General features: G+C 38.0%; 1 protein-coding gene across 2 annotated transcripts; it reads right to left on the reverse strand.

Annotated features, from left to right (window-relative positions):
• Positions 1–1301: 1301 nt before the first annotated feature.
• Positions 1302–25983, reverse strand: LOC122649607 (agamous-like MADS-box protein MADS1). Of its 2 annotated transcripts, XM_043842822.1 has the most exons (9): positions 25778–25983; positions 25359–25592; positions 6732–6813; positions 3422–3483; positions 3243–3342; positions 3083–3124; positions 2848–2889; positions 2594–2757; positions 1302–1596 (listed from the first exon to the last, which is right to left on the reverse strand). In XM_043842822.1, the coding sequence occupies exons 2-9, from the start codon at positions 25538–25540 to the stop codon at positions 1593–1595; spliced, it is 678 nt and encodes a 225-aa protein (XP_043698757.1). In that variant the 5' UTR covers positions 25541–25592; positions 25778–25983; the 3' UTR covers positions 1302–1592. The 2 variants fall into 2 exon arrangements, with proteins under 2 accessions (XP_043698757.1, XP_043698758.1); XM_043842823.1 differs by lacking the exons at positions 25359–25592; positions 25778–25983 and adding an exon at positions 23782–23930.

Below are 25983 nucleotides of genomic sequence, written 5' to 3' on the forward strand. Positions count from 1 at the left end.
ATGGTGCCTAACATGTGATTGATAAAAGGTGATTCTCATAACGATATTAATAGTGACGTAAAGTTCGACCACTCTGAAAGCCTTCTCTCTCCATTGTCAGAGTACGTTTAACTTACCATAAGAACCAGAACTTGTGGGTTGAATTTTTTTTTTTTTCCAACTTTTGTTGATATGATACCAAATGGATATAGTTTAAAAGGAAAATAATGAAAATAAACTAGGAAATAAATAAAAGGGGCGCTATTCTCTATGCCGCAGGCTGCGCCCAGGCACATGGGGGTGGGTGCAATGACCACCCTGCCCCTGAGTGGCAGGTCCATGTGCCTGGGCGCAGCCTGCGCGACGGCACAAAAAACATTCTCCCTAAAGAAAAATACATAATAACAATGGTTAAAGAGGACCACTTAACTCAAGGAAATTTGGGGTCTTTGTGGTTTCTTGATTTTTTTGGGTCCATTTTTAGATCATACACAAGAATTAGAATTTGTTGATGATACCCATTTGATATAGCTCAAAAGGGGAGGATTAAAAATAAACTCAAAAAAATAAAGAATAGTACATGATAACAATGGTCAAGTAGGATCACTTAATTCAAAGTTAAGTGAGGATCAATTAACTTTGGGATTTCTTGGGGAGTTATTCAGCCAAGTGAGGGACTCACACTCACAACTAGAGGACCTCAAACTATCAATGGGGCTTACAAGCGCAACCAAAGTATGTGAAAATCAGACTATCTCCATTTCAAACTAAAGTTCAAATAATTAGGACATGAGGAAGAGAGAGATGTTGGGGGGGGGGGTTTTGGGAAGGGAAAGAGACCGTTGAGAGGGGGAATATTTGAGAGACGATAAACAAGGGTCTTGGGAAGGCAGAGAGAGGCATTGAGATTTGCCCTTCCTCACTTAATCAGTACGATACTAAACTATGAAAAGATAGAAAATAAGAAAACTTGACTTGTTAATGGTAAGATTTCTTAGAATTAATGATGAATCTTAATCTACATTAAAATTCAGTATTCTTAAAGACTATCACGATCCAGATGGTGAACTGTTATGAATATTTCTCAATAGTTCATTTTATTTTATAACCTTTAGCCTCTTCCAAGCTTTACTTGATTCTATTTTTCTTACTGATGAATCATTTTAAATCTCTTTTTTTTTTTTTTAATTTCCTAGCCTTGCTTGGGAGCACTTGAAAACAGAATTATTTACCTAAACTATTGAAGGTAGCTTCGAGTAATGTATGACAAAACCTACTGTATAACGAAAAGAGATGTGGCAAATGCAAACACATTACAGAAATTATAAGCAAAAGAAAAAGGGAGATAATACCAGAGCAAGAAATTAAGTATCCAAGAGGTATTAGGGAATTTTTGGTACAACAAATACACTTAAGTTCAAAATAAATCCTTCTCTAACATTACAGGATTATAAGTCTTATGACCACCTACATAGAAAATGCTAAGACCCCCATTTGGGCCACCCGGTTCTTGGCATTTTCAGATACCTGTAGCTTCACTGATTCTCCTAACATGAAAGAAAGGAAGAAAGGAGCTAAGGATCCAGCACCAGAAATATTTGTCTTCAAGCATTTTAACTGCATACAGAGTAGAAAGAAATAGAATGATCAGAGAAATGCAAGTTAACATGTACCCAAACCTTTAGTCTAAAGGTTTTTCAGTAACATGGTTTGATTTACCAGAATTTGTGGTCAAACATCTTGATCTTTTCAAACTTGATTTGATGGTAATTAACACTCTTATTAGATTTCCTACTCAAATAGTCTTTTTTTTTGGGATGAATTGGCATATATGCAAGAAACGCGAAGAACATCCAGTCCCAAAGGGGAAAAGAATAGAATTGGGTGGGTGGGTAGTGGGGGACCGGGGGAAATACAAGCAATAGCTGAAATACAGGGAAAGATGCACAACCCAATTCAAAGAGAAGATCTAGGCATCAGACTAAGTTCTAAAAATAAGTTCCAAGCAGACACTACATGATGATTCCTTGCGGAGGAGATACACGGCCTGATGGAGACTTTGGAGCACACATCAGAAGTGACGGAGTCCAAGATCTGACCTTGAGATCTAGAGTTGTCTGTCTAAGGCCTGATTATGTGTTTTAATTGGCTTAAAAAGTGATTATGTGTTTCATGTCTGTGTATATGGAGTTTATTTACATGCTTTGCAAATGTAGAAAACTACAGTGACTTTTATCTGACACTACCTGGGCGCCGTGCGGGTTGCTGCTCCTACGCCCAGACAGTGGCTCACAAAATGACTGTCACACCCCTGGGGTTTTCTGTCTTTGTGGGAGCGTGGCGGTCATTTCACATGCCCCTGTGTCTGGGCTCAGGGGCAGCGCACCGCATGCGCCCAGGTAGCGTTGTTTTTATATACTTATTACTTAACATAAATAACATATTTTTTTGGTGGTGTTCACTCTGCAAATTGAATATCATCTTCCAACTTTCTTGCACAGTGATGAGTTCATACTCATGCACAGTTAAATGAGCACAGATATTGTCAAGAACACTACAGGAAAGTTAAAGTCTAAAACGAAAGATCCATCAAGAAGTTGGTAGAGAATGTTACCCTAGCTGGAGGGCAGTTGGCTCCTGACGGGAGTAATGGTGGGTGGGCTGCATTAGGTTTACTTGGAGGAAGTTTCTGTTATCAAATGCCAGTTGGGGAGGCATGCTTTCATATTCAGATGTTGGCATCACACCCATTTGTTGAGCTCTCTCGTTCTCAGCTATCTAACCATCCAAAAAGCTCCTATTATGTTACAATCACAAACTTCAAGAAATATATATATTGTTGCTTTAATGGAAGAAAACAATAGTGACCTTAGCTCGAAGATACATGTTATCATTTTGCAAGTCAATCTCCTGCATAAATACATGATCAACAACTTATCTTTCAAAGTAAAATATTAAAGAAAGTAAATCTGAATATGACCAGTTGAAAAATGTTCCTGTAGGAAATCTAAATCAATTGGGTTTTGGTCATGTAGTCTTAACATATTTTTATTAACTTTAAAGAGAAGCATGGATTCAAGTATGTGAAATAGGATAACTTTACCCTTTTCTGCATGTACTCGATTTCTGCAAACAACAACTCGTTCTGGCAGATATCAAACAAGCTAGTTAAGACATATGATCTAAGGAAGAAATATTAAAAAAAATGTTTTTCATGAATAAAATCTGAAAGAGATCTCAATATGGTTATCACAAAGCAATACCTTCTTTGATCGGATTCTGTTAATGCCTTTTTCAAGTCTGGTCTCCAGCTGCTTGAGCTCCTTAACACTCATAGAGCTAAGAGCTTCTCCCATCAATTGCCTGAAATGATATTGTTAACCAGATCTCTGACCTTTCAAGCATCAGAGAATTATCTTTTTAATAGAACAAATAAAATTACCTTTGATTGTTCTGTAGATATACGATCTGTTGGCGTAGTTTGGAGGCTTCTTGCTGGTAGAACTGAAAATAATGTGAATAAAACAGTGATAAACAGTGATATCAGATGTACATCATTTAAAAAAGAAAATTTGCAGGTAGGATAAGAATCAGTACAAAGATACTCCAAATTACGTATCTTGTTGTGGCTTTTACATCAGTTTGAGCTTTTGGGATAAACAGTTGTAATAGATATAGAGCCAAAAAAATGCATTATTAGGTATGTTGCATTTTATTTCTTCAAGAAGTGTGAAAAGTATGATGCACCATGTAGGCATTGAACATGAGATCCACCACGCCTGATAATCATATCTGGGGCGTATAGAGTTATAATAAGAACTACCATGTGGATGCAGGAGCAATTGAGAGGTAAAACTTTCCAAATGAAAAAGCAATTTCAGGCAAAAAAAAAGGGTGCTGCTTTACAATAGATATCTTCCAGCTAAATGCATGCCCTAAGGCTAAATGGGTGAAACCATATTGAAAAGGAGCTAACTTGAACGTGGAAGGGGATTCTAGGGGCAATCAGGTGATCAATTGTGAAGTTATATGGTTCTGGATTGATATGGGATTGAGGTCAGTATTCTAGCTGATAAAACACATTGCTGTAATTAAGAATCTAGGCATATGAGGTATTCAGGAGGGGAAATGCATGATTCCATAGAACTGCGGGGCAGTTTTATGAAGAATAAGACCCCCATCCATTAGACATTGGTTGAACCAACTGATCCCTTTTATGAGGAAGTTAAATAGTTTCAGTTTAGCATACTTACAAAGGAAATAACCAGATGTGATACCCAAATCAACCTGATCTTTAATGTCTTAGCAGAAGTACATTCAGGTAAAACTATATATATATATAGATAAATAGATAGATAGATATATTTTTTTTTTGTCTTTTGGACTTGTAAATACACGTCAACGTATTTGAAGTGGGGAAGAATGGGCACTGTACAGGGTTTCTTTCAACTACAAAGTCTCCCTCTCTAGGATTTGGATTCCCCACCTGAAAACACTAATCTCACAGATTATGTGAGCCTCAAAAGCCTTACAGCTCAATCATCAGTCAGAAAAATAGTATTTATTTTTTATCCTCTCCATTTTACATGCTTCCCAATGCAAAAGAATCCCATATGACATATTCCTATTGGGTTGTAAGTGTTCTGCCTCACATATTCTATGATGTTAGCGAAGCCCTTCCTCATGACAATGGGGTGTATCTGAACAATTCGAAAAATAGCAAATAGTCTACATAGAAATGGTAGGATAAACCAACCAAAAATAGAATGAAAATCAGGTAGAATTCTAACAAGAATGGACACTTCCATCAACATCAACTCAGACTAATGTAGGGGCTTTTAATAAAAAGTTTCCTTTGCATATAATACATGGTAACATTTTAAAGAGTGCCATAACAAAAAACATAAACTGCAGTTTTGGATCCTTGTAGGGAAGTAAATTTAAAATAAAAACAAAATACTATGAAATGTGCAGAACAAAGAAGAAATTTTTCTAAATGCCAATAATGGGTCAGGTCAGAGAAGGGATCCGATTAATTAAAGAAATAACCTTAATATTTATATAATGGATTTTTTGGAACAGAAAAGCAGAAAAAGGTCCATGGTTGAAGTGAAATAACAATACACCACCATAGAAGAGGTGGGGAGAAAGAAGAATGTTGATATAAAGATAGGAATAAAAGTGAATTTTGATAGTTCTGCTTATCTGAAGCCATATTATCTTCTATTTTTTCTCGTTGGTTTTTTACGTGGTTCTGTATCAACAACAAATTTTTATTCTCAAAGACTTCAGAAATAGAAAAGAAAAACACTAATGAACCATTAACTTAGGATATTTTAAGATAAATGGATGCTTTCTAATATCAGCTCTTGTCTATGGTGTTTGGGCAGAACATAGGACCTTATGTGTAGGTCAATAAAGGAATTTGAATTTAATCAATTGTGAAAATGAATTGATCTTTTTGTAGAACTATTTGTCAAAAATTATCCTAAGAAAGTATATTGCTTTGGCAACATATTGTCTGAAGATGTTTGAAATTCCTATCAAAATCTATCACAATTGTCAAAATATTTCTGTTTCTCTAGGCTTTAAATCTGATTAAATTCGTGAAACAGCCAAAATTTTGAGCAAAACCTTTAAACTTAGTGGAATACTTATTTTTTCCTAGGGTGAAAGAAGCCAATGATGGCTAAATGGTGATCCAGAGAGAGAGAGAGAGAGAGAGAGAGAAGCAGGATCTTTTGAAGAGAGAAATTGAATCATTGATTAAGTGGACACTGACTATGAATAGTACATAAGGAGAGATATTGATATGATGTTTTCTTGGTTTTGTGAAAGCAAACGAACAAAAAGACTTTTGAAGACTACTTGTGATCTTTGCCCAGAATCTTTGTTGACATTATTTCTCAACCTTATTTGGCTTTGGAAACCAAGGATTTTTTTTTTTCGGAATTTCAAGTGAGTCTTTTGCTTCCAATTTGAGTTCATGTTTGATCTTGGGGCTTCTTGTAAAGAAGCAAAATATTTTTTGGTGAATTGTAAAGAATCAATTACAGTTGTACATTTCAACAAATATAAATGAATGAAATTTGTGTTTCTATGATCATATATAATAATAGTCATGGTCTTATTTCATTTCAATTCATTTCTAAAACTCCTTGAGATCTGTAATGGGTTTATGTGTAATAACTGAGTTTATTTCAACAATATTAGCATTTAAATATTTCTCACCATTTTCCCAGTGCCAATAATTCCCATCCAGCGTAAGTTTGTTGATATGTTCTTATCATGTTGCTTATTATTGATAGAGGAACACTACGGGAGTAATATCTAAAGTGCATCTGTTCAACCTCTGGCCTGCGTGCATGCGTTTGTGAGTGTGTGTCTGTATGGGGAGAGAGAGAGAGAGAGAGAGAAAGAGAGAGCTGATCAGCCTTAGAGCTTAGGTACTAATACAAAACAAACCATCAAATATCTTTCTATGAAACTCTTTATCTCACATTCCATTTTGTCAGAGGATAATCACAAAACCAAAGCCAAGAGAGCAAAGCAAAACGAAATCAACAGCATTTGTCATGGTGCTTTCAAGTACAATTTTTTTTTTAAAAATTTAAGTTTCTCAACATGAAGTCTTTTGACTGCTACAAGAGCACACAAAAATGTATTCCATTTTCCTCTTGATTGCAAATATTATGATACACTCAGCTGATCATTGCAAGGATTTATTGGAAAGTTTTATAAAAGAATTTTACCTGAGCATCAGCTTCTGAAGTAGAACCAGAGTTGGATGAAGCTGCACAAGCCTTTTTGTACCTTTCGATTGTTGTTTTGACACTGCATCCATCATGGCATGTAACCTCATAAATTTTTGCAACAATTGAAAAATTACAACAATCAAACTCAAGACAATGTAGAACCGAGACACGCTTAAACATGTAGAGAAAAACATTGGAAGACTAAGATAAAATGAGAAATTTGTTATTCCATGAGCATCATGGTGAGAAGTATATGGAGAGGGATGTCATGAGTGTTAGTGCATGGTTGTCATTGTTGTAGTGTATGTGTGTTGGTTGTTGTCAACACAGTGCATCTTAGTGTAATACAATCAATAGAGCAGTAGTACAGATGGCAGTTGTGAGTATAGAGGTGTACAACCAATGTACTAGAGTGACAAAGATCACAATTGTTCTAGCAGAGCTGGCTGTGGCATATAGTTTCTTGGCAGTGCGGACAGTATAGTTGCAGTGAGTATAGGACATGAGGCAGTATGATAGTGATTCAAAGGGTTCTGGACACATGTAGCAGTGTATGATGGCAAGTGGCAATATACTACAGTGTTATTTAGTAGTTGGAAATATGTGGCAGTATTGGGGACAATGCACATGCAACTTCCCATGTTGACTCGACAAGTTGTTCTAGCAGAGTTGGTAGTGGCATATAGTTGCTTGGCAGTGCAGACAGTACAGTTGCAGTGCAGACAGTACAGTACAGTACAGTACTCGACATGTATGTCTTGATGGCAGCCAAGGCACAAGAGGCCACATGGGCATGGCAGTTAGACCATTTGGAGTGGTGCAACAGGTTCATGGAATTTTTTATGTCTTCTAGTCATAATCTAGAGGAACTCAAAACATGAGATGTGAAGATCTCTGAGTTAGATTTCCACGAAAATTCAAATAAATAAATCCTATTTCGGAGTGGGAAGTTATGGCATGATCTTCAGGCATGACACCATAGTTGAAGACAACAGTGGTTGCACTTTAGTTAGGTTTCAAGTCAATTTTTGGGAACCTTTCACTCCACCTAGGTTAAATGTCTCATATGAAATGTATTACTTCAAGTCTTCTTTCCAACGCCACTGAAATTGGGTCATTTGGAGTTCAGACGAGGGAGATACAAAAGTTTAAGTAGCCAAAGGTGTGTTTCAGAGGCCATCCAAATGCCCAACTGATCGATATGAATCATCAACCAGCTCGCTGGTTCATCAGCTGGTTTGCTGGATCTATCAGTGATTGCAGTCTTTTACCTCCCGGTAGCAACCGGAACGATTCGGATCATCAACTAATTCGTCAGATCATCAACGACTCACTAGTTCCAGTAAAATGACCCACATGATAGGGTTTGAGTGGGGTTATGGAAGGGACTTTTGGGGTTCATTTTCATTATTCTCTTCAAAGCCAAATTGGAGAAACCCTAAGGGGAGAAAAGAGAAGAAAAGAAAGGGAAAAAGAGGAGAGAGAAGCTAGGGTTTGTGCATCAACTCAACTCCAACCACTACTCTTGGTTGTTGCCAAGATTCATTGAAGGGCATTAATAGGTTGGTGAGCATCAAGACTGTAGAGAGATTTAAAATTAGGGAAAGGCTTGGATGATTTATTCACCCCAAGCACATCTTTATTTATAAGAGTAATAAAAGAATAAAATTATGTACATGAGCAATGTGGGACTAAACCACTTAATAAAATAACAAAGAAAAGAGGTCCAGAATACCCCACGGTATTCCGCCATATATCTAACACTCCCCTCGGGTTGGAGCATATATATCATGCATGCCCAACTTGACTAAGATAGGATGAAACAGCTTGCTACTCGGTCCCTTAGTGAACACATCAGCCAGTTGATCAAGAGACTTCACAAAAGGAACACAAATGAGGCCGGCCTCAAGTTTCTCCTTGATGAAATGTCGGTCAACCTCCACGTGTTTAGTACGATCATGCCGACGGGGTTATGAGCAATGCTAATGGCTGCTTTATTGTCACAATAAAGCATCATGGGAAGATGGACACAACACCGATATCCTCGTAATAATCCTTTAAGCCACGTGTTCACAAATTCCTTGGGCCATCGCACGAAACTCGGCTTGGCCAAGATGGACCTGGCCACAACATTCGCTTCTTGCTACGCCGGGTGACAAGGTTCCCACCAACAAAGGAACAAGAGATCAGAGATAGATTTCTGTCAGAGAACCGCCCAATCGGCATCAGTATAGGCTTCAATCTTAAGGTGACCCGTGGGAGATAGAAGGATTCCCTTTCTGGAGCAGGACTTCAAATACCTCAAAATACGATGATTGCATCCATATGAGAGGAATAGGGATCATGCATGAACGGCTCACCAAACTCACAAGAACGCAATGTCGGTCGTGTGTGAGAAAGGTAGATTAGCTTGCCCACTAACCGATAAACACCCTTGTCAACAGGCTCACCCTCTTTCTCCCTAAGTTTTGTAGTAGCTTCCATAGGAGTATCGAAGGATGACAGCCTAGCAGCCCTGTTTCATCTAATAGATCAAGAACATATTTCCTTTGAGAAAGAAAGATGCCCTTTGAAGAGCGAGCAACTTCTATCCCTAGAAAATATTTCGGAGGACCAAGATCTTTGACCTCAAACTCACGGCCAAGGAGGAGCTTCAAATCCCGATAGCATCACCATCATTACAGTGACCACAATATCATCCACATAGACTATGAGAAGAGTTACCTTGTCACCAACTCGTCGATAAACAAAGTGTGATCAGCATTACTCGCCTATAACCTGCTTGAAATCATAGCCTTGTGAAATCGCCAAACCATGCCCTAGGTGATCTGTTTGCCCATAAAGTGCACGCTTGATCTACGAGACCTTGCCCTTGGTCTGTCATCGAGAAGCCTGGTGGAATGTCCATATATACCTCCTCCTCAAGCTCCCCATGGAGGAAGGCATTCTTTACATCTAATCGTGAAGATCCCACCCAAGATTTACAAGACAGGATAATAGCACCGACAGTGTTGAGCTTCGCCACATGGTGCAAAGGTCTCCGATAGTCAACTCCATAAGTTTGAGTGAACCCTTTGCAACCGGACGTGCCTTATATCGATCCACGGAACCATCACCTTCCGTTTGACCACGAAGACCCATCTACATCCAACTGGTTTCTTTCCTGAGGAAGAGTCACAAGCTCCCATGTATTATTTTTATGTAGTGCTCTCATTTCTTCCAACATTGTCGCCTTCCACTTTCCATCTCGTAGATGCTTCCCGCCAAGTTTTAGGAATCGAAACAGGAAGAAAGAGAAGATACAAAAGCACGAAAAGATGGAGAAAGAGAACTATAAGAAACAACACGAGATATGGGATGTAAAGTACAAGTCCTAGTACCTGCGGTGAGCAATAGGTAGGTCGGAAGAAGAGGGATTACCAGGAGATGGAGGATCCGGATCGGAGCCGGCAATTGGATGGGTATTGGTGCTAAAGTGGATTGCAACCGCCCTCTCGTTGGTTCGCCCCTTGTGTAGGTGAGTATGTTGGAATTGTCAATTCTCTTTCAAATTCACCAATAGTTCTCTGGTGGAGTCGAGCTCCCCCGAATAGGAACATTAACAACACTATTTTCTATGGTCTCCCCCGTAAAGGATTCCCATTAGGTGAGGGAGGAACAAGGAGGAGGTTGGACATCATCCAAAGGAGGTTGGGCATCATCAAAGGAGCCTCAGGCGTGAGTCGTGGGTGCCATCAAAGGAGGTCGGACAAAAACCGAGAGGAACCTCTAGTGGAGGAATCTCAAAGGGCACATCTTCACTAGAACTCTCCCCTTGAAGAGGTGGTGAAGAATAATAAGAAAGGGTCTCATGGAAAACAACATCCATACTCACCAAGGTACGACGGGAAGGAGGATGGTAACACTTATAACCTTTGGGTTGGAGAATAACCCAAGAAAATACAACGGAGCCCACGAGGCTCAAGCTTGCCTGGAGATCCGGTATCCCTAGCATAACACACACACCCAAATACTTTGGGAGGGACAATAAAGGAGGAATGGCCCGAAGAAATATCGGAGGGGGTAGGGAATTAAGAACCCGAGAAGGAGCCTATTAATGAGATAGGCGGCGGAGAACCGCATCCCCCAATATTGAGAAGGAACATTCCTCGCAAACATCAAAGCCGGGCCATTTCCAACAAATGGCGATTTTTTCTCTCCGCCACACCATTCTGCAGGCGGGGTATCAACACAACTAGTTTGGTGAATAATGCCATGATCAGCCAAATATTTTTGAAATTGGGATTGATAAATTCGGTTCCATTATCACTTCTCAATATTTGGAGAGTAGCCTGGAACGAGTTTGAATCATCTTATGAAAATGCTGAAAACATGAGAAAACCACGATTTTTAGTGTGCAAAAGATATACCCAAGTGTTCGAGAATGACAATCAATAAAAGAGACAAACCAATGATGACCGAAATAGAGGGCTTGCGACTAGGGCCCCAAACATCGGAATGTACCAAATTAAAACAAGAAGAACTCCTTTTATTTGAAATAGGATATGTTGAACGTGTCTGTTTGGCCGAACACAAGCCTCACAAAAAAGTCATCCTTAGTATGTAGGGTGACCAAACTAGGAAATAAATGAGCTAAAATTCCTAAAGGGGGTGACCTAACCGAGAGTGCCACTGGTAAAGTTCAGAAGAGACCAAGGAGGTCCGATGCAGCGGAGAAGGCAATGGTGGTGGAGAGAAGCGACCGTCATCAAGAAGGTACAAGCCACCATGCACTCTACCCAATCCAATCGTCTTCCGCAGTCCGGATCCGAAACACACAATGAGATGGAAAAAAATGACTTTGCAGTTAAGATCACGAGTAATACTACTAATGGAAAGAAGGTTAGTAGTAAAATTAGGAATATGTAAAACAGAAGATAAGGGAAGAGAGGAAGTGCGAGTTGATGAGTCCTTTTCGGATATTGAAGAAAGGGACCCATCGGCCACTTTGACCTTATCTTTCCCGAGAAGTGGGAGAATATCGTGAAACGAGACTAGAGGAACGGTCATATGATCGTGGCCCCAGAATCTATGATCCAAGGATGGGAAGCCACGAAGCACAATGACCTACAAATGGAATACTGACCAGGGCAAAGTGTGAACCTGAAGGAGGCGAGGAATTGGCGTGGGCGATGTAGTAGAGGCATGGGAAGTCTGAGCATACGTAGGAGGGCTCAGATCATCCTGGGATAGACCAGTGTCGTAGTAGTAAGGGCGTGTAATGTGATCTCGGTCGATGGGCCTTGGTCTTTGTCTTTATCTTTGTCTTGGCGGCTCGTTTAGCTTCAAAATCAGCCGGTTTCCCATGAAGTTTCAGCACTTCTCTTTGGTGTGATAGGGTTTGTGACAGGTGCTCACAAACAACGATCCTCGTAGTAGAATCACCAAAGAAGAAGTGCACACTAGGTGCGAGAAGGGGTCGGGGCGGCCTTGAGGCGATCTATCGAATAGGCGGGTGCAACATGGCAGCCCTACGGTGCTCCTCGAGATGAAACCAATGCATAAGATTGTTCGAGTGTGGGAAAAGGCTTATGGCCCAACACTTGAACACGAATTGGATCATTTCGCACATTCAAGCGACCAAAAATCATAGACCCCGATCTTGTCCACATGCTTCTTATAGGAAGCAATATCAAAGAATCGTAGACGGGTGGAAGTCGAAAAGTGGTCTAATTGCGCCATGCATGCGTGAGAGTAGCATAGTACTTGAAACCGAAAGTTCACCTTGAGTGGTATGGAGGACCTTACGCTAAGTTCATATACACGGGCATCATTGCCAAGCTGCCCGTAGGTTTCCTTGCAAGCAGACCCCAAATCGTGCAAATGTGTCTAGAAGAAGAAAGTTATCGCCGCAAATCTGTAGTCATTGAACCAATTAAGTAGGACATGAGAACACCATTATTAGCAAGCCACCTGTCTGAGCAGGGGCCCGGGGCGATGGGTTGAACACTAGTGCCATTAATATGGCTGGTGAGACCCACGGCCAAGAATGGCAAAAGAGGCGACACTGGACCATAAAAGGTAATTCGAGCCATCAAGTTTAATAGGATTTGGTGTGAAGTCGTGGTAGTCGGTCTTGTGGTGACCATCGGTAGGTGGCTGATCTCAAGTAGTCAAGAATCGTGAGAGTCACCCATCTTGCCGAAAGAAGTCCAATAATGTCTTCAAGTGAAGGTGAACTAACCCCAAAAATCGTAGACAATGTGATGAAGAACCCTATATCGAAATTGACAGGGTTTTGGAAAAAAACCCTGAATTGTGGAGATCGATAAAGGGACAAGAGAGGGATAAAAGCTGCAGGTAAATAGCAAAGAATGAAGTCGATTGACCTGTATAATGGAGAAAATAACTCGCAGAAATATAGGTCCAATAGGCAGAAGCACCCAAGATCGATGGATGTCGGGGTTTTGGAACAAACACCTATGATGATATATCGATCTTAGAGAGGTCTTCAAATCTGAACTGTGAAGGCCCAAATTGCGCGAAGTGTGTCCTTGAAAGTGTAGAACCAGCCCTGCGAGTAGTAGAGCCAAAGTGTAGAAGCAACAAGCGCCCCACACCCAAAGTCGACAATTGTCGTGGTTTTGGAAAACCACGAAGATGGAGATTGATTGGGAGTGGAGGTCTTCAATGAAGGAGAATATATATTGAATAGATCTTTGGAAAGGGTGTGAAGAAGCTCCAATAAGGGAAGAACAGCCTGCAATAATGGTAGGGGCTGATCTTCTAAAAAACTTGAAGACTTCAAACCGCAGTAGAGTCCAGCTATCGAACAGGGATTGATCATGGAAAAAACATAAAAGAGGTTGGGAGGGGCAGCACCTAAGTCATACGACCACCTCTTGTAGTGCTGCCCTTAGGAAAAAAGGAGAACAAAGGAGAAACAAGGAGGGAGAAGGAGGAAAACGATGGAGGAGAGAGAAGGGAAAAAAAAATTGATGGGGTTGGTCCCTAATTCGAAATCAGCCGATACCATGTAGAGAGATTTAAAATTAGGGAAAGGCTTGGATGATTTATTCACCCCAAGCACATCTTTATTTATAAGAGTAATAAAAGAATAAAATTATGTACATGAGCAATGTGGGACTAAACCACTTAATAAAATAACAAAGAAAAGAGGTCCAGAATACCCCCACGGTATTCTGGCCATATATCTAACAAAGACTTTATTGAAGAGTTCTTGCAAGAAAAGAAGAAGGAGAAAGCCCTAGTAGGGAAAATATAAGAGAGGGAGAGAAGAAGAGAAGGATTCCACTACCAAAGAAGTCTTCACAGAGATTCCACAGCCACACAGGAGTCTCTCAAGAAAAAAAAAAAAAAAAAAAAGGAGAAAACCCTAGAAAGGAGAAGAAAAGAGAGCAAGAGAAGGAAAGAAGGAAAAGAAGGATTCCACTACCAAGGAAGCCTTCACAGAGATTCCACAACCACACAGGAGTCTCTCTTAGTACCAAGATTTGATTTGTATGCAAGGGTTATAAGGATCTCTATCACATAATCCTTTTATTTATATTCTTGCACCCACATGTATAATAGGTAGGTTGTATTATGTTGAAATACCTAGATTAGATTTGCAAAATTGTAGGGCATCATCTATAAGCCCATTTTGTTTGTAATTTGTGTTTAGTGGGTGCTGGACACAGAGATAGGTGTTCCTTCGTAGTTATTGCTACCTAAATAACTTTGTCGTAGGTGCAGCCTCTTAGAAATATTCTAGGTAAACGGTGAAGACCTTGCCTTTGTATTCAAGGGTAGAAACTACGGATACGTCCCTTGGCTATGGATGTAGTGAGAAAATAGTGATGAATAGATGTTGAGGTCAGTGTAATCATTACTCCATGCACGTAAGTAATTTGTCGAAGCATGTATATCCTGTGTACTATGGTGTGTGCTTATATTGTATATTGAAGTACTATGTATGTAGAGTGGGTGTGCACAATGTAGTAGCCCTGGCCACTTGGTTGTTGCAGTGCGGATGTGCATACAATTGTATGTGATTGGTTGAGGGTTAGCATACAGTAGTAAGTACCTGTGTGAGGTAGTGTCAGCAACACAATGATAAAGTGAGCCACCTCTGAGCAACAATGATGGACTTCTAGCAGTAACATAGCAGCTCTACGCAATAGTGGTTTACTATGACCGAGTGTGAGGGACATCAACTGGTTCAACTGGTGATTTGGCAAAAGAACCAGTTGAAGGAAGGCTTTTAGAGTCCACTGATTCACCCCCCTCAATGGCCATCATACCCCAACAATGAGTGTTGGGTCTATCTCACCATAGGGTTAGTAGGTGGATTAAAATGCCTTTATGGCATTGTCATGTATTGTTCTCTAGTTTGTATTGCCAATTGTTTTCATTTTGAGTTAGTATAACTGCTACAAAAGGAAAGATGCAAAAATATATATAATTTGTCTTAGCCTAGAAAACTAATTCCCTAACGAAAGAGAAAATTGGCCATTTTCCGGCTGCAAACAATAATTGTTTTACCACAATGAAAATAGGCAAAACAAAGAAAAGTACTAAAAAAGAAAGTAGCTAGTAAGATTTTGAAGACTACAACAATGCACTGATGAGTGTCTTCCCTTGTGTGTTAAGAGTGCAACTACATGAACTGATGCATAAATGCATGCAGGCTTGTAATATTATACTTCAATATAGTAAGATGGTGGGGTTTTTTTTTCCTGCATTTTTATGGGGTCCGTTTCTAGTCAGAATGTTAAGAAAATTGCCCAATAGACTATTGGAATGGTTTAGGAAGCCTAAAAAATTAGTCATAATGCAAAAATAATAAAAAGGGCTACAAGAAACCTGAGTTATCAATTACATCATCATCTATTTAGTCATCTTCATATGAAAGGAAGGGACAATAACCAACTGAAAAAATTTCATCAAATTTTAAGTTATAGAAACATTCATCAGCAACATTTCTTCATGCAAATAAATCCTCAGAACTTCTTTGTGAAATTTATAAATGACTTCCTATTCAGTATCTTATCATAAAGCTTTGAATGTTATATATATCCTCAAAAGGAAATAAAATATTTGGTGAAGCAGTCATTAATTCAACAGTTAAAAGAGGACAGATGGTGAAACATGAATCTCTGTGAGCACAAGTAGATACGGCACATGTAGTTTTGAATTGAGAGGCGTGACTCATTGTATGAGTTATTCTATGAGAAGTTGTATATACTTCAGTTAAGGAACAACGATGATGTCCATCCACTTTATCAGGGTTTCTGCTCATTTTCCCTCCACTTATAGATCTTTTCCCATAAAAGTAAGTGTAAAATATTAAATTGGATTTCTCACTCACGTTGTGTGATAGCTTTGGATGAGTCATCTAGATGACATGTGCTATTAGTAAGATAACAAAACGCCACAAATTTGGGTCCTAATGCTCTCTCTGCTCTAATTTCCACCACAAAAAAAAGGAATCTATAAAGTCACACACTTTTTTTTTTTTTTTTTGTAAACTCTATAAAGTCACACTTTGGCATATATGTGTGTGTACTTTTGCATAAATGTGTGTGTACTTGTTCAATGAGAATACTTTTCCCTGCTTGTACAACGTGCTTGTACTTTTAATAATAAAAACCTTATTCTGTTACCAACAAAAGATTTATAAATCAAGCTGTCAAAATCATTATTCAAAAGCTAGTAATAGAGTGAGGCATTCAATATCTTAAGAATGGTAAATGAAAGCATAATTTTTTTTTGGGAAGAAAAAAAGATAGTATTTCAACAGTTGAAGAAACTTCAAGACCAAAAGAAAATTATTAGATACTAGCCCCATACACATAACACATCATAATGTACTTTTAATTACCTTCAGATACTAATATAATTTAGACCTATCATAGGGTACAAAGCTACAATTATCTCATTTGCAAATAAAGCAATTTACTTTATTCTTATCAATAACAAAGAAGAAAACAAGAAACTGATTAATTGACTTAACAAATTAACTCCCATCTTTTTACAATGTAGTTTGTAATCTCTACCCCCATAATCTTTAGAGGATTAAAGAAGGGAAGTCAAATAAAGAAACAACAAATTTTTTAGGTTATATTCTTTTAGTTATACTTACATTAATCATTCATACGAGTCCAAAGCACTTATTTTAAATTAATTTTCCCTTGATGCTTAAGTAACATTTTGTCCATCACTTATGCTTAATTTATCTTTTATCTTTTTTTATTTTTGCTTCAAAAACATATTTCACTTTCAACAAGAATTTTTTACTGAAATAACAGACTTCAACAAAGATATATCCATTGTAACTGCAGGAAGTTCCTTCAGTCAACATTTTGACCAATTATAGGCAAATAAAATGGCTTCAACTCCATAATTTCATTCTTAGGCTAATTGAACTTTGTAAACCCTAGTATGATTACACAACTGATTGATGGAGTTGGTGTGCATTGTCTTAAAAATCCCATGGATTTTTATTTTTAAAAACTTTTCATGAGTAGTTCCCAATGGAACTATCAATTGAACTAGGATTATTAAACAACCAGACCCTAAGTCTCCTACCCTCATGTCTAAAACACATCTCTCACCTTAAAAAATGGTACAAATAATAAATCATTCAAATCACATCTTGTAAGGCATGTTTCTAATATGATAACTTAGTCAAACGGAACCAAGGGTTTTTACACATGCTTACCTTCTAATTGCTTGAAATTTATTTATAAGTTGAATTAGAACCTCTCTTAACAAATGTGCTAAAAACCTAACTCATAAGACAATAACTAAAACAGTGAAAAAATCATTTAAGTAAATACCAAAGTGCAATTACTGCATTATTTAGAAAGAAATTTCTTTCTGAGGTTGGTGGGAGGGGAGACACTTCAAGCTATACAGGCCTGTAGGGCATAACATAAAGAAAACATCTGGTAGCTACAATTCTTTTCAGATAATACCCCCACCCCGCACCCCCCCCCCCCACCAAAAAAAAAAAAAAAAAAAAAAAAACATAAACCATTACCACAACAAATTCATAATCTGAGGTTTTACAGGAGAATCCAAGCTCAGTCCTGTTGGTGGAAAGTCAAGTTTTATGAACTACCGAAGTTGAGGGTTTCATAGCTTAGGTGACTGCCTGCTCATAATTACTTTGCATTTACAGATTAAATGGTGTTAAGGGCCTTCCAAATGCTCATGTTCTAGGTTTCCTCAGGTATGTATAATCCAAGCACATTAAAATTATCAGTCAATTTTATAGAATTGAGAAACTGCTGCAGACAGGCATGGAGTCTCTATGTTACCTATGACTTCCATAGCTTGGTGCTTCATTAGGATATATCTCCCTTTGATTGGTTTGTCTCCAGCCCTTTTAGGGTAGGTTTGTATTTGTACAGTTTCTCTTCTTTTGAATAAATTGATATGATCTATCAAAAAAAAAAAAAAAAGTCACCTGTTGACAGCATAGAGCTGCCTCTATAGTCAATCCAATTCCTTACTATTGTTACATTTAAGAATTTTCATTTGATGCATATTGCTTTATGATATTTTATGAATATTACATTTAAGTTTTCTTAGGAGAATCTACTTCTACTCAATTCAAACATCCATAATGTTTCTCAGAAATTCTGATTTTCAGTATTTTGACCTTACAAGAGCAATCTTTAACTAGTATTTTATTGCATATTTTGTAATAATGTAAGAGCCGTAGGTAATAGTCACATGACAAATGCTTGTATGACAAGCCACAGAGAGTATTCTAAATCTGATTTTGAGAAAACTTATCAATAATTTTAACCATTAGTAATAAAAAATGAATACAGAAGAGTCTCTATTAAGAAAAGTTAAAACTCTCAAGCTTGGTATGATTGACTGATTTGTACGGTGAAAACATAATTTAATACCCTGAAGATCAATCAAGAATAAGGACTTGAAAATATATCATTCATAAATCAAAACCAAAAACAAATTGATAATGTTTTACAAGTGTAAGAAGAAAATTAGATTAGTCTTGAGAAGAATGTTGAAGAAAATTAGCTAAAAAACTTATTGATTAAGCACATAATCATTAGCTAGGTTCATTCATTTCTTAGTTGTTGCTTTCAAAGAGTCCTTTTTGTCACTGAAGTACTTAACCAAGGCAATCAGAAGACTAGACATGATAGTTTATTGTATGTACAAGTATGCACTTATGTCTATTGTAGTAAGAAATTAGTTCAGTCAAGAAGGAACGAAATTGTAATGCAAGAAAGTGGTATAAACTTTGAGCTTATAAATGAATTAACGAACAGAAAAAAATATTTTTCTAGGGAGGAAAAAAAAGTTGACTTCTTTTTCATAAAATAAGTTACCAATTAACAACTCCCCCAGCACCAAAAAATAGTTAAATCCACACTGCAAAATTCATTTTCAGGTTTTCATAGGTAGATACATATATCTGAATTAACACCTATAAATTGTACTCTAGAGTTGAGTCAATTCCAACGGCTCAGAGCCAAGCTTCTTGAAGGATGATTTATTAGAACATTTGAGAAAGACACTGCTTTTACTATGGGATAAACCTCTGAATGAACTTGTTTCTCCCTTCCTCCCTTGTTGTGCAGCCTTAGTACTCAAGCTTTTTGTGAGTGTTGAGTTTCCAGGGTAAATTGGTCTTTTAGCCTCTGACACTGTTGACATGAACAGTGTTGTGGGGGTACAGAGGTAGTTCTGTCCTTTGTACTTTGTATATCTTATGATTCAATAATATCTATATATATATGCGGCAAGTTATTATATTCTTGTCGCAGGCTGTCCTCTCCTCTCTAGACAGCTTTGTTTCTCCTTCTTCTCTTGTCTCTCTCTAATCTGGTCACAAGTTTTTTGATATTGTAACATGGTATCAGAGCAAGCATTTTGAAAGTGGATTGCCACTTTGTTCGGAGTGTAGTATTGAAGAAACTGATTGAGACTTCTTTTGTTTCTTCATCAGATCAGCTTGCTGATGTGTTCACTAAATCCTTGTTTGCTTCTAATTTTTGTCAGTGTTGTAACAAGCTGAGCATGAGTGATATATATGCTTCATCTGGAGGTGGAGTGTTGAGTTTTTAGGGTAAATTGGTCTTATGGCCTGTGGCACTGTTCACGTGAACAATGTTGTGGGGTGCAGGGGTAGTTCTATCCTTTGTACTTTGTTTATCTTATGATTCAATAATATACATATGAGGGAGCTGTCCTGCGGCAAGTTATTCTATTCTTGCCGTAGGCCGTAGGCTGTCCTCTCCTCTTTGGACAGTTTTTTTTCTCCTTCTCTTCTCTCTCTCTCTCTCTCTCTCTCTCTCTCTCTCTCTCTATAAATTGGTTACAAGGTTTTTGATATTGTAATAGTGAGGGTTTGTTTCATCAAGAAAATATTCAATTTGAAGTATCCCAAACTACACAATTTTCTTTCAGAGAATACCCGCAACCAGTTAGAGCTATGGACTACACCACATTTGTTAAACTATTCAATCTCCATAATTGCCCTTAATTAATGTGGTATTTGCTTGCTATGGTAATTGGGTTTCAGAACCCTAAAATATATAGAGCTTGTGTGAGAATGAAAGGGGCTTAATTTGAATTTCTATCCATTTTCTAATCCCTTGAACATCACATATAAGTAGTCGAAAGTTTGAAGAAGCATTCCCAATCACTTGGCTGGATAAAGTGCTCAGAGAAAAAACTAAATATTGCCAAGGATAAATTTTATGGTTTAGAAATGCATGAACACTGCCAATGACAAGCTTATTAGTAGGGAGAACCAGAAAGTCGGTAATATACTTGGGGAAAAAAATTATGCCAGAGTATGAGGTGCAGAAAACACCAGAGTAATACAATACATATATATAAAATATGAATTAGTGTAATTCATCTCTTTGTTTAGTTTGGTAAAGGATGTGACTGAACAAATAGAAAAGGTTTTATGGTATGCAGTACGTTAGAAATGTTGGGTATCCATAAATTATCAGGTGGGAGTCGAAAACAACAATCACAACTCCCCTAGATGCAAACTGGGTGTTATGACACAGGAAGATTTCAAATCGGTCCATGGTCATCAAGACCATGGAACTGTGGTGCAAAGAAGAACCACGATTCAAAATGAGCCAGTGCTAAGTCAGGGCTTATCCTCTCCCAATGCTCAGCTTACACACAAAACACATGCCAATTTCCTAAATGGAAATAATTCAAAATACCAAGGAAAGAGAGCAGATATGTCTCCTATGTCTCCCCCTAATTATCAGTTCTATAATCAAAGATTTTATTCTCACCAAAATCAAGGATTTCATTCAAATCCTATTCCTAAAATAAATCCATCGGTTATGGAAAGAACGGATTTAAATATTGTAAGAAGTGAAGAAAGGTAAGTGAATACATTCTTGTCTCAAGTAGAGAATCCTTGGACGTAGGTGATTCACCACCGAACCAAGTAAATCCTTGTGTCCTTCTTCTTCTTGTCTCTCAACCTTTCTTCTTGTCTTCTCCAAATCTTAATACTGGGTTAAATATCTTGGAGAGCCTTTGAGGTATACAATGAACAAATAAATCATGTAGTTAAGTGTGACAAACAATAAGTAACCTCTCTTTTATTTGCACCCAATAATGTTAGAATTTGAAGTATGGTGTACGAAACACGACTACTATTGACCTATGTCAATTTGTTTCTAACAACTGCATCCCTTTAACTCCAAGATATTACATTATACCAATTCTTTGTAGTTAACAGCCAAGAACACCTCAATAGGAAGCTAACCTTACAAAATTAGAAGTAAAAGTTACTGATTCACATGCATAAGGCTAAGGGAATCTCAAAATGAATTGCATCACAAACACTAGGCATTTTCTTTGTCACCAAGTTTATGTATCCTTACCACTTTAAAATAAAAGATACTTAAGTCAACATTATTTCTTTAATATAGACATTAGGAATTACACCTTTAGTAGGAGACTACCCCCTAAACTAATTACCACACCATTATAATCAAGTTACTAAATAAATAACTAACTGTATCATGTTCCATAAAGGAACTCAGTACTCTCTGTAGCTATTATTATTATCTTTTACATCTGATAAATATGGAGCCAACCAAATAGCCTCTATCTCACCAATGATGATCTTTTGAAGCTGCATGGTGGAGCTAAATTTGTATGCAAGATAATCTAGTGAGCTTCTACTAGATGTTGGTCACCCATTTTACAAGGAGAGCAAAGGATACTATTAGTAAATTTTAAATTGTTTATGGGTCAATACTAGTCCAGTTGTGAACTAAAACACATATGATTTTATTAATTAAATAATTTATTATTATTAGATTAGATTAGAACTAGTATAATTAGTTTATTGATTTTTGTTCTTAAATCACTATTTGGGATCAACTACATGGATCCTTGCTCTCCAATCTACTCTATTCGAAGTCATACATGGTAGAAGGCCTAAGCTATGCATGTCTTCCACACCACCTCTTCAGGGTTATTTTAGGCCTACCTCTGACTCTTTTAGATCTTTCAATCTGAATCAAATCACTTCGCCGAACCGGAGCACCTCAAGACCTCTGTTGAATATGACCATGCCACATCAAACGATTTTCTCATAGCTTATCATGAATCGGAGCTATTCCCAACTCAGCTCTAATGTGGTCATTCCTTACTTTGTCCTTTCTAGTTTTGTCATACATCCATCTCAACATCCTCATCTCCACTACACTTAGTTTATCTATATGACTCTTTTGTGCTGTCCAGAAAAGAGGGCGCATAACACAACTAATTTGCAATGCCTCTACCCTGATTGTGCCTCTAGGAGTACTCATTTCATTGGAAATCTAAATCTGCCAACAGCTTGGCAGATGACCAAGCCAAAGAGGGGTTAAGAGAGAGTCAGTCTACCCTGGTCCATGTATTTGATCTATCTTGCTTTACTTCTGTTATGCATATGATGTTTTATTTTTTCTTTCCTTCACATCGGAGTTTGTACATTTTCCACAGTATGTTTCCTGCCTTGAGGTTGCTTTCAGGAAATCAGTTATCCATAAAAAAAACACAATAAATGAAAAGTGTGAAAAGTAACCAATAGTTTTTGCACTCTGCCAATAGCCACCTTTTCACTTCTCTATTTTCATGTTAGGAGTCATCAATCCAAACTGAAAAAGTAAGTTACCTTTTGAGGTTTTAACCAACAAAGATTGACATGTTATGATTTCTGATAAACAACCCAGACCAAATTAGGAGCAATACAACCCTCAGAATGTTTTATATGTCTTACCTTTAAGAGGGAGGGTTAGGGTTTTGGGGGGGGGGGGGGGCAGAGACACATCTGCTAGATGTACAGAAAATACAAAAAATAAACAGCCATGAACTTGCAACAAAACAAGTTTATGAACATTATCAATGCCAAAGATGGGAGTTTGATTAACGGCCAGGATATACAATCTCTCACATCTTCCCAGTATTCTGTGTGGAAGAGGAACTTTTATGTGAACTCAACTTTTATATATTTCGCCCTCCCATTTTTTTTTTTAATGACAGTTAAATGTACTTGAACTTGATTAGCCAGTATCGACTTTGAGACTAAAATACTGAAGCGAGATAGGAAATTAATGAACCAGAAAGAAAATGAAATTAATGAGGTTTCTCAGTTCTGAGTTCTCAGTTCTTCATTGGGTCAGAGGTATCAGTTTCAGTGTGACTGCATAAAATAATAGTAAGATAATTACTGGGGAGGGGGAGAAACCCGCTTTCCTAGACGAAATGTTACCTTAATTTCCTCGAGTAGTGATTGGTTGTGTCTGCCAAGCTGGCACAAGATCCCACAATATGATTGGATGTGCGATCTCCCTCATCTAAATATCAGCAACGTGTAAACCCAACTCATTACACGATGTGTAATGTCTCCTAAGACCCTCTATTACCCACCTCGAGAAAACCCAAACCCCCCAATCTGCCATGGACAGGAGAGCGTTTGCTCCTTTTCTGTCTCGGTTGTTGCAGTAGTCTTTGATCTCTTTATTTTATTTTAAATGGCTATCTGTGTTCTTATCTTCCGTATCTCTGCAACACTGTAAACATCATAGTCGACCGATCAGCAGCCAATGCTGTGCTTTGCTTGCTCCCCATGCACAAAAAAGCCACGCATTCCCATTGGCTGCGTGTCTTCGTACTATGTCGACCCTCATCCCCACAACCTGCAAGCCCCTACTTTTCAGTTTTCATCTCTCTCTCTCTCTCTCTCTCTGCTTCTTCTTTATTGTTTATCTTCAAGAACTAATAGATTAGGGTAAACCCATTTACGCTCTTCCCCGAGTGAAGTTTCTGAAGACTCCAATATATATTTGAGATATTTTTACCAAAAAAAAAAAAGAAAAGAAACTAATATGGACTGTGAGTTCAATCGGCTTTACAGAAATGATAACCCATCTACTCTCTCTCTCTCTCAGAGGTTATTTGTTGTTTTAGGGTCAGCAGCTTCAGAGATTCATAAGCTTTCCGAGAGAGAGAGAGAGATGCTATTAGGGTAAGGAAATCTAAGAAGAAACACCAAAGAAAGAAATTTTTAAATAGGGAATCAAATTTCAGCTCAAAAAACAAATAGGAAAAAGACCCAGGATAGGAATCGTGATGACTCTAGTCAGAAGAACTGAAAAATCGAGTGACATGACCAAAGATTCTTAATTATGGAAACAGACACAAGACGCAAAAAAAAAAAAAAAAACCTAATCTCCTTGAAACCTAATTCAAACCCATGATCTAAAAAAATCCCATAAGGAGAGAGAGAGTAACGATGATGCTAATCTGGTTTCGCTTGGCGGGGAGAAGCTTTACTGAGGTGTTTTAAGAGAACCCTACTTCGTTCTTTCATATTTTATTAGAAAAAGAACACTTTTTTCTTCAAAGATTATATTTTGTTTGTTTATTAAAGTCTTTAACTGAAATGACGTTTAATTAAAGAAAGTGTCAAAGAGAGTGAGAAGTGGGCTAATAAGAGCGTGACAGCTTTGCTGTACCATGCTTTCTTATGCAAAGATGGCTGAGAGAGAGAGAGAGGTGGGTGCAGGAGGAATAAACAAAGAAAAAGAGAGGAAATGGCAAAGAAGAGAACAGCAATGGAGAGATGCAAGGACTTGTAAGCCCTTCCTAGCCATGCTTGCTGCTGCTGCTGCTTCAACTACATGTCCATAAGAATACTATTTCTATCTAATTAGAACAGATCTATTTAGCTACCCAGATGAAAAACACAACAGAGAAGCATAAAGAAGATAAGCTAATACTGGAAAAAAAACAAAAGGGAAGGAAGAAAGACAAGTGAATCTTTGTTAGCTAGAGAGAACAAACTAAGATTTCACGCCCCTCAGCTGCACAAAAGAATTAAGTTGTTATTGCTTAATAACCCCCCTTTCATATCTATTGCAGGAATCACTCTGTACATAAAAGCATCAATATTGCTTTCCAAATCAATCCTTGATCTCTAAACAGAAGACCCGGAAGAAAAAAGAAGAAAATCAAAATTCTTCAGTACCTCAAAGGGGGTGTGTGTGCGAAAAGCATCTGTCGAATAGATGAGGAGAGAGATGAAGAGAGTGAGAGAGAGAGAGAGAGAGAGTGAGAGAGTAAATAAACCTGTTGTTGGCATATTCATAGAGGCGGCCACGGCTGGAGAAGACGATGAGGGCAACCTCAGCATCGCAGAGGACAGACAATTCGTAGGCCTTCTTGAGCAAACCATTGCGGCGCTTGCAGAAGGTGACCTGCCGGTTGGTGGTGTTCTCAATACGCTTGATCTCGATCTTTCCCCTTCCCATTTTCCTTCTGGGAGAGTCCTCCGTTGCTTGATTTGGGAAATCCGTGGTGAAGCTGAAACAAGCAAAAACAAGAGCATCAAAAAGTATTAAATGATATCTATTAGGCTTTGTATCACTAATTTTCTGTTACCCAGTTCAGGCCTGAATTGGGTTTGATGCTAAAAGAGAACTAATCCATCCCAGAGAGGAAAAACGGCACAGTTTTTGTAGCTTGCACTGTTTAGCTTGAATACTTACCCGGTAAAGGAGACTAAGAGGTTGTGTAGTCTGTAGTGTAGCTAGATAAGGATGGAAACAAGGATTTCTCTCTCTTATTACTATCTTTTTCTTCTTTGCCAAAGCTCTGCACTGAAGCGATGCACAAAATGGAAGGGAGTTGTTGTAAAAGAGATAATTATAGGTTTAAACCCCCATCCATCATCATCAACAACCACACTTGGTTC

Source organism: Telopea speciosissima, chromosome 2 (genome assembly GCF_018873765.1).
Source record: "Telopea speciosissima isolate NSW1024214 ecotype Mountain lineage chromosome 2, Tspe_v1, whole genome shotgun sequence".
NCBI lineage: Eukaryota > Viridiplantae > Streptophyta > Magnoliopsida > Proteales > Proteaceae > Telopea > Telopea speciosissima.

Excerpts from the sequence above, each read along its gene's own strand:
- LOC122649607 (XM_043842822.1), bottom strand. The coding sequence starts at position 25,540 with ATGGGAAGGGGAAAGATCGAGATCAAGCGTATTGAGAACACCACCAAC. Across the intron at positions 6,814-25,358 it reads TATGAATATGCCAACAACAG|TGTCAAAACAACAATCGAAA; the intron begins GTTTATTTACTC and ends TGATGGATGCAG. Across the intron at positions 3,484-6,731 it reads CTTCAGAAGCTGATGCTCAG|TTCTACCAGCAAGAAGCCTC; the intron begins GTAAAATTCTTT and ends CATTATTTTCAG.